Source organism: Protomyctophum parallelum (genome assembly GCF_964188405.1).
Source record: "Protomyctophum parallelum genome assembly, chromosome: 19".
Classification (NCBI taxonomy): Eukaryota; Metazoa; Chordata; class Actinopteri; order Myctophiformes; family Myctophidae; genus Protomyctophum; species Protomyctophum parallelum.
This window is the reverse complement of record NC_139717.1, coordinates 7,020,932-7,033,467: the sequence shown is the minus strand read 5'-3', so window position 1 is coordinate 7,033,467 and position 12,536 is coordinate 7,020,932. Positions and strand designations below refer to the sequence as shown.

At 41.9% G+C, this 12,536-nt stretch overlaps 1 protein-coding gene across 1 annotated transcript; it reads left to right on the top strand.

The window, feature by feature from the left end:
* Window positions 1–4,127: 4,127 nt before the first annotated feature.
* LOC310876431 (protein unc-93 homolog A-like) lies at window positions 4,128–12,071 on the top strand (the record flags this gene model as incomplete). The annotated part of the gene is made up of 8 exons (XM_083789966.1): window positions 4,128–4,217; window positions 7,139–7,320; window positions 8,955–9,184; window positions 9,387–9,506; window positions 9,590–9,801; window positions 10,321–10,456; window positions 10,886–11,017; window positions 11,734–12,071. The coding sequence occupies 8 exons, from the start codon at window positions 4,128–4,130 to the stop codon at window positions 12,069–12,071; spliced, it is 1,440 nt and encodes a 479-aa protein (XP_083646092.1).
* Between the last annotated feature and the right edge of the window lie 465 nt (window positions 12,072–12,536).

Genomic DNA, 12,536 nt, shown 5'->3' with positions numbered 1-12,536 from the left:
ATCCCCCTCCTGCGAAGCGCAGCCGTATTGGACGTTTAATCCGTCCCCCGCCGCATTGACTGTTCACTGACTGGGAGCGATTTTTTTTGGGTGTGGCTTTATGCTGTTCTGTGCACTTTCATATGGGTGAATTCTGGGGGGGCCTATGTTGTGACCCACATCTTGAGACTGAGAGACATTCACCCAAGAGGTATTGTGCCTTTAAGAGCACGGGGAAAAGATGGAGAACTCAGTGTTTCCGGTTACGGGTTAAATGTTGTTATTATTACCAGAGAGTATCTGTAATAACTTTATGTGGAAGCTTCAGTAAACTACTCTACGCAACTTGGGTTTCCTGTCTCGCTGTTTCCCACTCCACAAGTCACTGAGTTGGCCGGCTCAATTAGCCTACTGCTACTGTTAGCCTGCACTGCTCCTTGCAGGGCAGAGAGTTGGTGTGTGCTACTCTTAATTGTCCAGTCCTGCACTGTTCCTCACAGGGCAGAGGGTGTGCAAGTATGTGTATGACAATGTCCAGTTCTAGTGTGTGTGTGGTCTGTGTGTATCACCGCCCAATACTGCACTGCTCCTTGTAGGGCAGTGTATGTGTGACAATTTCCTACCACACTGGGGGAAACAAGGCTACGGCTCTGGCCCTGTCCCAAGGAGAATTTAGCAGGGTCTGGGTTCTTCCAATCACGGGTAGCTTGCCATCCTTGGGCCGACCAGAGTCGGGCTGAATCAGAAGAAACGTATCCAAACCAAAAAACCTGACCTGCATAAAGCAAGGCCAGAGGAATATCTGTGTTAATGTCTAAAACATTACCTTCATTTACACAATTCTGTATAAGGTTTCACTTCAAATACTTATTGGAAATAAATACAGCAACCTTTAAAATACATGAATTAATTAATGTAACAATTACAATTCAACAGTAGTTCAAACAAAACAAAATCAAATAAATCTCCTCTCACCGATGGTGGTTGTATTCCTTACACTCAAAGTTAGTAACTGCAGGGTCCAGCAATTGTGAGTGAGACACTACAAATAAAAATTAATGACACTGAGTACACATTCCTTTTACCAAAATAAATTATAATACACTTTAGTTCAAAAACGTTTTTAGCTGAACACCAAACACAAACTGTAAATTACAGTTGCATTACTTAATTCTTCATTGAACAAACAAACAACAAACCAGTAGACACACAAGTGTAAGGCGGTCAACATGAGATAGAAAAGGCACTCCAATTTAGTCAATATACAACTATTTTAAAGACAACACACACACACACACACACACACACACACACACACACACACACACACACGTAACATGTGAATCTGGCTCCCTCTACTGGTCACTATAAAAAAGGTTTAGCCAACCAAGGCTGCCCTATATAATGTACAATTCTTGTTGGGAACAATCACATTCAGTTGTGATACTTTTGACTTAAATGCAGCCATCTCTTTCCATCAACAACAACCTGGTGCCGTTGTGGGTCCTGTTCCAAATGACAAGAAAAGTATTAACCAAATGCTATAGGTTTGATGTTTAGCTGGTATCCTAGCTACTTTGTAGCATTACAGTCCAAATTGTGTTATTCACATCACTGACTATCGTTTACAGTTGTGGTTGCTGCCCAGCCCCCATCCAGTGTAAAACACATGATGATGATGATGACTTACAAGAAAACAGGGCATGGTGTATAGGTCTACCTGCTATCATACACTGTAGTTATTAAAACCAAGGGCAAGGTGTATAGGTCTACCTGCTATCATACACTTTACTAAAACCAAGGGCATGGTGTATAGGTCTACCTGCTATCATACACTGTAGTTAATCAAACAAAGGGCATGGTGTATAGGTCTACCTGCTAACATACACTGTAGTTACTAAAACCAAGGGCATGGTGTATAGGCCTACCTGCTATCATACACTAGTTACTAAAACCAAGGGCATGGTGTATAGGCCTACCTGCTATCATACACTGTAGTTAATAAAACATACTTACACAGATCCTTGCCTTTGTGTTTTTACAACAGGGTGGCCTGCTAATTGATATCACAGCATAAAACATAAATCATATCGGACACAACCAAGGCCTGATGTCAATTAACCATTCATTTCAACAGGCTTCCTGCACTCTTTGTCATGCCTCATGTCTTAAATAATCCAAACTTTCGGGTACCGTATTTGCACAATCTTAAGTCAACGCATTGTGAAAGTAATTAATAACACATTGTGAAAGTAATTAGTAATTAATTAACAAGGACTACTACCATAATTGTGATGATATATGTGATTGTTTGGACTTTAAAAGGAAATCGAAGGAAATAGTAAGAAAGGTATAGGAAAGCTGACAGTGTGGGAGAGACAAACATACGGTCAGCAAGCTGAGAAGAAAAGAGACACAGAAAGTAGGAAAGCGGAGAGGGAGACAGTGTACGAGAGACAGACTAGGAAACCTGTAGGAGACAGACAGTAGGGACTGAGTAGCATGTCAAACAAGTGACTGAGCTAATAGAGATGAATAAAGCCTGATATCTGATCTGAAAGTGGATTTATCCAATTCCCTACCAGCTGCTACAAAGGAGATCAGGTATATTGCTGTCCAGAGGGCAAGGGCAGGTGTTGCGCTAGCGCCCCCTAGTGTCTATCTGTGCACGCCTCTGACTTTGGGGTTCCAGACCATAATGCTTTCATTAACCCTCACAGCAAAACTTCTGTTCATTAGCTGGAACCGGAAGTCATGATAGTATCTAGCGTGTACTGTGACTACACTTTGGCATAACTGTAAAAGTCAATCATTTATACACTCTTAATCTGCTGATAAGTACCTAATGTAAAGTTCACAAGAAGACACACACACACACACACACACACACACACACACACACACACACACACACACACACACCCTACAAGATTATTTGAATGACAATCAATTTCTGCATTACATGTAGTGCAGATCGCTCAAAGTAGTTCAATGCCTGCAGTGGTACAGTTACATATAGTAGGCCTATGTGTATTTACAGGATGGATTAGGAAACATTTAGTGCCTTATCTCACTCTGGTCACAAGAAAAAAGGTTAAACTGTTTTACAGGAATCGACCATTGCCCTTATGGTGGGGATGAACTGAATGTAAATATTGCTTCTCGTATGTCACTGCCCTCACAAAGAGGTCGAAGACAAACAGAACTTAAAAGGTTGAGCCTAAATGCAGCAGGGTATAGCTAGGGTAAAACCGGATTTAAAGATTGAGCCTACATGAAGCAGGAAAGGGAAGGGGAAGAAAATGGTGTGTGAAATAGAGGAGGGGAGAGAGAGGGATGGGCGACTGTTATGATTGTATGACCTAATCTGCTTGACCCAGTGTAAAACAATCACCTACGTAAGCACATTGATATCCATGATAACCATCCAATCCACGATGACCATCAATCTACTACTGTATCGGTCTATCAGAGACATGGACTGTCTGTGCTCAATGATATGAGATGCATGCTCTGTTCCTGTTCATGCTGTTCTTATCCTTGTTTTCATATCTGCTATAGGCACGTCATGTGTACGCTGTTCAATACTTCAGCCTCTGCGTGACTCAGTTCATCCATAAGGCTTCCAGAGGGAGGTCTCCAAAAACAAGACCAGACTGACCACAATCACAACAGCGACGAGTATGGTTTGATTGATTGTCTTTGTTAAAGTGTTGTGCTTCCATGGACACCCAGCCCATATGGACACTTACAGGAGGGAGAGAGAGGAAGGGCAGGCCAGCAAGGCCCGCCTGGTTCCGGGAAGGATAGAAGTTTATTGTTTAGTTGATAATTACTTTACGTTAATTACTTTGCCTTTAATGGTTTATAAAGAAAAAAGATAAGGTTCATCTGCCTAACAACATAAAATAGAATATGGCACAACAGCAACAACAACAGATAGTCTGTGAACTTTGAACTCAAATATGGCCCATTTTGACTATATCAAAGACAGGCTTGTTTCCGCCAGAGAGAAGTTCCTTTGACTTGCACTTGGATTCATTCTTGTTACTCTGAGAATATAGGCTACAGTAGATTATTATAACCACATTATACTTTATTTTTTTAAAGGTGAAGTTCCTTGTGGATTTACTAAAGGAAGCTAAAACATGTTCAACCGTAACTTAAAGAATGTGCTTGTGGTCTCCATTGGATTTCTGTCACTATTTACAGCTTATGGAGGCCTGCAAAGTCTACAGGTAAGTTCACAAGTTGACTCAAACAGAGATGGGAGGTTCATTCAAGGTCAACTGTTGAACTATAGTCTAAAGTTGACAGCAGCAACTCAAACACGCAAACTGGCGTCTACATTATTACATTGGAGCTTGAACAAGTTACATTTTTGTAACAATTGCAAAAGTACATATAATGAAATGTGAGTCACATCACACGCACAGTAAAATCCAGAATTTTACTTCTGTTTGACTTACTTTTAGCTATTAAAGTTTTTGTATTTGTTTCTAGCAAGACACCTGTTCAACATCTACATTCAACATTTATTGTAATATATTTTAGCCTAGAAGCTAGATCATACCTTGTTTTGTTGCTAAATTTGGAAATATAATTTATTATTTAAAAGAGTTTTACTCAGAATTAAGATTTTTTTTCATTGTGTACGGGAAGAGAATCTTCATAGTTTATGTTTTGTCATGGTGAATCCAGTCAAATCAAAGCCATGGGTCATCTCTCTCAAAGTATATAGAACGAGCGACCCCCCTCGCCTCGTCCATTGAGTTTAATGGGACACTTATATATTTTAGAGGATTTAGAACACTTTCCTGCTGGGCGTCTTTATGTGTGTAATGTGTGGTTTTAGATATTTTAGATTTTAGCAGTGAGCCCAGTGTCTCTGATGTCATGGACACTGGGCTCACTCACACACAGTAAAGGCCTATTCATAGTCTGGTTTTTCGGTGGTGAGGTGACCACCGCTCCGGTGGTGAGCTGACCACCGGCACTGAAATAACGAGCGGTGGTGAGTAAAAACAGAGAGAAGGGCTGGAGCGGTGGCGGTGGTTTGCTCTTCACCGCGGCTCATGACGTCATGTTGTAGTTCGGTGGTCACCTAACCACCGACAAGACAGCCCTCCCCCTATCCACAAGGAGGAGCAGTGCACCAAAGCATTATGGGAATTGTAGTCCAGGAAGTATGTGAGCCCAGTGTCCATGCGATCAGAGACACTGGGCTCACTGCTAAAATCTAAAATATCTAAAACCACATATTACACACATAAGGACCCCCAGGAAAGTGTTCTAAATCTTCTAAACGTCATTAACATATATTCTTTTGCAAAAAGGGGGAAGTGTCCCTGGGCCTTTAATGCAGTGGTTCCCAAAGTGGGGTCTGGGGACCCCCAGGGGTCCTTGAGGGAGTTCCATGTTCCCAGCTAAATGATAGTTTGGAACCAAATGGACCCTTACGGGTCTGTAACTCTGAGAGTGTACAAATGGAACCAAATGTACCCTAAACAGGTCCATTTGTCCACTCTCAGAGTTACATTAACATTGATTTTACAATATAAATCGGGGGTCCCAGAGATAGGAATGCCATTAAATGGGGGTCCGTAGACTAATATGCATGTCAAACTGGGGGTCTTTGAAATTAAACGGGTTGAGAATCACTGCTAGAGCCATAAAAATCTTCTCTTATGGGGCAGGCATATCTTTTTCAAATTGGGGTAATCAGTGTCAATTTGGGGGTCCTTGACATGAAAAAGTGTGGGAACCACTGCTTTAATGGACAGGTAGCACCATCTTGTGAGGTTTTCAGCTATTACTTTCATTGGTGTGACGCCACCTATTCTTTCTATACCAAGTATGTATAAATAATTATTTTCTGAGGGGCTATGCCCAGCTTTCTGAGGGGCTATGCCTATAGGTTTCTGAGGGGCTATGCCCAGCTTTCTATACCAAGTATGCATAAATAATTATTTTCTGAGGGGCTATGCCCAGCTTTATATACCAAGTATGTATAAATTATTATTTTCTGAGGGGCTATGCCCAGCTTTCTGAGGGGCTATGCCTAGCTTTCTGAGGGGCTATGCCCAGCTTTCTATACCAAGTATGCATAAATAATTATTTTCTGAGGGGCTATGCCCAGCTTTATATAATAAATAATATAAATAATTATTTTCTGAGGGGCTCTGCCCAGCTTTATATAATAAATAATATAAATAATTATTTTCTGAGGGGCGCAATAGCCCCTCCTATGCCCAGCTTTATATAATAAATAATATAAATAATTATTTTCTGAGGGGCGCTATAGCCCCTCCTATGCCCAGCTTTATATAATAAATAATATAAATAATTATTTTCTGAGGGGCGCAATAGCCCCTCCTATGCCCAGCTTTATATAATAAATAATATAAATAATTATTTTCTGAGGGGCGCTATAGCCCCTCCTATGCCCAGCTTTATATAATAAATAATATAAATAATTATTTTCTGAGGGGCGCAATAGCCCCTCCTATGCCCAGCTTTATATAATAAATAATATAAATAATTATTTTCTGAGGGGCGCAATAGCCCCTCCTATGCCCAGCTTTATATAATAAATAATATAAATAATTATTTTCTGAGGGGCGCTATAGCCCCTCCTATGCCCAGCTTTATATAATAAATAATATAAATAATTATTTTCTGAGGGGCGCTATAGCCCCTCCTATGCCCAGCTTTATATAATAAAAATAATAAAAATAATTATTTTCTGAGGGGCGCTATAGCCCCTCCTATGCCCAGCTTTATATAATAAATAATATAAATAATTATTTTCTGAGGGACTATGCCCAGCTTTATAATATAAATAATATAAATAATTATTTTCTGAGGGGCGCTATAGCCCCTCCTATGCCCAGCTTTATATAATAAATAATATAAATAATTATTTTCTGAGGGGCGCTATAGCCCCTCCTATGCCCAGCTTTCCGGGTTTGTGTAAAGTGAAGACGGACAAGTGAGGACGCAAATTGTGATTGGCCAGAATGAGATGATCGTTTGTTTACGGCGTTTAGCCGTTTACACAGACAATATATTGCTCTATTCCTGTACAATCAGTACATCAACAACAGAATGTGAGCGTTTAATGATCATCCATTACGTTGTGTGTGTCTCTCCTGCCCAGAGCAGTCTGAACGCGGAGGAGGGGATGGGGGTGGCGTCTCTGAGTGTCATCTATGCCTCCATCATCGTCTCCTCCATGTTCCTGCCCCCCATAATGATCAAGAACCTGGGCTGTAAGTGGACCATCGTGGTCAGCATGGCCTGCTATGTCTCCTACTCCTTTGGAAACCTCTATCCTGGATGGTGAGACACCACTCTCTGTCATGTTCCTCTCTCTGTCCTTCTCTTTGTCTAAAGCCCTAACCACACCAAAGGGTCCAGACGGTTTTAGCGTTGATATGTCCTGTTGCACGTTGACCCACGTTGTCCCAAGTAAGTTAATTGTTTCAAGTGATTAAACGCATGGAATTCAACGGCCCAAACCACACCAAAGGGTCACCATGCAACTCCTTGTAACCGTTTGGACCCAAGGAGTTGCATGGTGACCCTTTGGTGTGGTCAAGGCTTTAGGCCTTTTGTCCATGAATTAAAACGAGCTTAAAATCATGTAGAAGGAAGCTCTGCCAGGGTGCTTTCAGGCTTTCTCTGATATGATCTTAAGAATATATGCCACTTATATTAACTAATTTTGCGCCATTGTGTGGAAAACGAAATAATAATACATGATATGCTTTGAACAATGGTCATCATCAGTGATCTCAAGTTGGAACACGTATAGATATAATCCTAACAAATGGAATAAGTTACTACTACTACTACTACTTTAGTACATTAATACTTTATTCTAATAGCACATGTTCACACATACTACAAAGATAGTGTTCTATTTCACCAACAGTCTGTTGGATTTTACAGTTGTATTGGAAATTAAAGAGCCTGTGTATTATACAAATCACAGAGGCTCTAGAATAGATGGTCAATGACACACGACCAGCACACATTTTAACATCCCATTTCTGCTCAGCGGCAAATCCCGACGGCCTTTACTGCATGTCACTCCCCCATCTCTCTCTCCCCCTTTCCTGTCAGCCTACTGTCTGTCCCTCTATAAAAAAGTATGAAATAAAGGCGAAAGCCGCAAAAAAACATAAAAAAGTATCCATGAGCTAACACTGAACCTCGACCTGCTGATGAGCAGGTTGATTCCTTGCATGGTTGCATAGCATATGCCGCCCGCATGGAAATGTGTGCATGAATGGATGAATGTGTAGTCAACACTGACTCAATCATTTAGGTATTTGGTAGTAACAGTAAAATGTAGGGGGGGAAAGTGTTTACGTACAACATTATGGCTGAAGATGTGAATAGACAATGATTTGGGCAGTATGGTCTAGATTATACGACCATGTGACAATGTATAGAATATCAGGGGTGCCCGAAAGGTAGATCATGATCTACCAGTAGATCACAAGGGCTGTGCAGGTAGATCACATGGCATGCCCCTAAAAAAGGCATCTGCCACTTGAATTAAGGTGACTTGATTGATTGACATCAATAAAGGGCCTGAAAAAGCTCAAACAATGCAATATTTTGTTGATGTGCAACGTCAGTAGCATTACAGATTATTCCATTTCTCCCCCTCTATTTCCAATTCCAAGTACATTTGTCTCATATGTAATGCCACCTCCGATATTCCATATTTAAACTATTTTCAGCAATGGTATAACATACTTTTTTCGGCGGGTAGATCTTATTGACTGGTCATTTTGAAAGTAGCTATCAAGTCAAAAAAAGCCCTGCTATAGATTAACCCTCAACTTCAAATCATGTTCAAGTTCAACACATTGTCATGAATGAGTGCCTGTCCTCCTCCTCCCATATATATATACGCAGGTACACACTCATCCCTACCTCTGTGATCCTGGGTTTATATACAGGTACACACTCATCCCTACCTCTGTGATCCTGGGTTTGGGTGGATCGCCTCTATGGTCGGCTAAATGTGCCTACCTGACCATCACTGGTAATCTACAGGCTGCCGAGGAGGGCAAGAAGGGTGCCGATGTCATCAACCAATACTTTGGCATGTTCTTCTTCATCTTCCAGTCCTCTGCAGTCTGGGGCAACCTCATGTCCTCCCTCATATTCCAACAGGATGCTACAATAGGTACACACGTAAAACACGCCTTTAGAATGAACGCAAATAGACAACAGCTACAAAATGTGATTCACCTCTTTGATTCACAAGATCCTTGTAAAGAAAGATTAATTACAGGGCAGTTGTTGTGTTACATTATCACTGTCTTAACATCCTCTGGACGGACTAGTAATTCATGGTTTTGACTAATTAAATGTACGTGGTCTTCCAGCCAACATCACAGATGAACAGTTGGAGCTCTGTGGAGCGGCTGTATGTGACATCCAGCCAAACGTCACCACCATCAAACCAGCACAAGAACTGGTCACGACGCTCGTCGCGGCCTACATCGGTAACATCATGATCATTTTATGCCTTTTATTTTGTCTCTTTCCAACGATCCATGTTCAAAGAAAACATCTCTCCTTGTTGTAGGCGTCGGGGTGCTGGCCATGATCATCGTGGCGGTGTTCCTGGACAACATTGACCAGAGTAAGGCGAGGGAGTTCCGTGGGAACCGGGAGCCGTTCTGCAGCACCTTCTTGGCCACATTCCGGCTGCTTAGAGACCGCCGGCTCCTCGTCCTCATCCCTCTCACCATGTACAGTGGCTTTGAACAGAGCTTCCTCTCTGGCGAGTACACCAAGGTGAGGGGGAGCTTGTTAGGGCCCATTCATACTCCTATTTTAGAGGGTTCGGCGCTGTAGAGCCTACAATGTGACGTAATTTGGCTGGGTACCGTCCTAAAGTCGGCTCTTTGGTGCTACTGAAGGTTTCTGACGAGCACTACAGCGCCGAAACGGCGGTAAAATAGGAGTATGAATCGGCCCTTAATGTTTCCGTGTGATGTGGAAAATGTTGAAAAAACAGAGCATGTTTTCGAGGCTTGTTCAACACCCATTTTTGGCAGGAACCCCCTTTTGGTGTTTTAAGCATATATACTTTAAAAATAGCAGATCTACAAGCTCGTAGCGTGGCTCGAGTGCCGCACTATGAGCTTGTAGGTCTGCTATTTATTTTTTTTTATCCTGAAAATGTGGTGCAAATCTTTGAATATATATTCTTTCAGAGCGAATGTTTTTAAAACCTTGCTTCTTCTGGGGAGTCCCTGGAACAACATATTTTCAGATGGGGGTCGGCATAAAATGTCTTTGTTTCCATTACAGAACTATGCCACGTGTGCACTGGGCATCCATTTTGTTGGCTATGTGATGATCTGCTTCGGGGCTTGCAATTCACTGTCCTCCATTGTCTTTGGGAAGTTGGCCATGTACACTGGCCGAGCCCCTTTCTTCCTGCTAGGTAAAGTTCATGGATAAAAGATACCTTTAAGAGTGTAAACGAGGCTAATCTATAGAGCTATGCATAGTTGAGAATGCTCTGCTATGTTTCAGCTAGATGAATTAACCGGTCATCATATCGGTATCAGCAATATCAAGAAAAACAACAAAAATGGTTGTACCCTGCCCTTTTCTTTTCCTCTTTCTAATTATCTGTTCGGCCCAAAAAAAAAGTGTTTATTGTCACGAGTTGTCACCTGCTGAGTTGGCTTTGTCCGAGGCTTTAAAGGTCTTTAAATAAATACTTTTTGAAACGCCTTCGCAGGGGGGATTATAAGTTGTAGTATGAATTCAAAGACATTTTGTATAGTTAAGACTTCCGATCTGAATCACACTCACCCTCATTCAACGAGCAGTGAGGTTTCTCAATGCCACGTCTCTCCATTCACAGCGGCGGCCATCAACTTCTCCTGCATCATAGCCTTGCTGTACTGGAGGCCTCATCCCGACCAGCTGCCCGTCTTCTTCGTGTTCCCGGGGCTGTGGGGCATGGCAGACGCTGTGTGGCAAACACAGACCAACTGTGAGAATAAAACTAAATCCCTCGGATGATAAAAGCTCATATAGTTTAGAATCAATGGTTTTCAACCCATTTCATATCAAGGCCCATTGTTTATTCGCCATTTGAGCCACGGATGGACCACCATTTCATGACATTTTAGCCTCTCAGACCCAAAACGAAAGAATATTTAGTCGTCGTTGATGAAAATAACAGTTCTACATTCTCGTGTAGACTTCTTGTAAATTAAGTAATGCAGATGTTTAACAATAATGTAACTCTTGAGAGCTTAAAATGAAACCAAATGGACCCGTACGGATCCATTTTGGTTTCATTTTACACTCTCAAGAGTTAAAAGATCTATCGGGTTCCACTTGGTTACCAACTCTCCATCATTTAGCTGGGGACCACCTGGAACCCCCTCAAGGACCACTGGTGGCCCCCCGAGCCACTGGTTGAGAACTACTGGTTTAGATAGAATTATTTATAGGACAGTGTCAAAATAAACAGCAGCACATGTCTATAACTGACCAGATGGTTCATCAATGGCGTTAATTATGGCCATCGGTTTACTTCCAGACAGAGCAGTGTTTCATCTCGTTACCCCGATGTGTACTCTCAACTTACCAACCGTTTCTCTCTCCCATCTAAAGAAAAAAACACATCGACTTAAAAAGGCTAAATTTATTTGTTTTTATATTATATTATGATCCTATTCTGTTGATTCTCTCTCTCTCCAGCCATCTATGGAGTGCTCTTCCCCAGAGACAAAGAGGCAGCGTTTGCCAACTACCGCATGTGGGAGTCTCTGGGTTTCGTCATCGCCTTCGCCTACAGCACCTTCATCTGCCTGGAGACCAAGCTGTACATCCTTCTGGCTGTGCTGCTGCTCACCGTGGTCACGTACCCCATCGTGGAATACGGGGAATACAAGAACCCCACGATGCCCATCGAACAGTTAGACCACATAAACCCTGCAGGCCACCAGGACTCGGACCATGAGGAGAAGGCCTACCATGAGAAGGCCTACCAGTCAGAAATGACAAGCAAGCACATCTTGGCTCAGACTAGTCTGTAGATTCCGTCTCGTAATCGTGATTGTTTGACTTTCTTTGTTTGAAGTGTAATGTCGTTGATGTCACTGAATGGTTAGCCGAGGAAAATTGTAGAGCCTTTTAAGTTATTCAGTTATCTTTTTAAGTTATTCTTTTGTGATGTTATAAAAATCGTGATATTTCAAAAAAGGACCAGCCGCCAAAACCACCAATTTCTCCTAAATACAATCCCACTAGAACAAACAAAAAACTATACCTACCTTGGCCTAAACGTACCCCACAACCCTGGCAGCCCCCACTTTGAAAACCACTGACTTAGATTTCCCTCGCATATACAGTTAGGTCACATACCAGACCTTGGCCTCTCGTTTTGAGGGCGACAACGTGGCACACTCTGCCATAATCTACTGTACAATGTAGGCATTATTAAACAGTTGCTCTTATCCAGGCTGACTCATCCAAACATCTCATCCAGTGACTCAGAATAT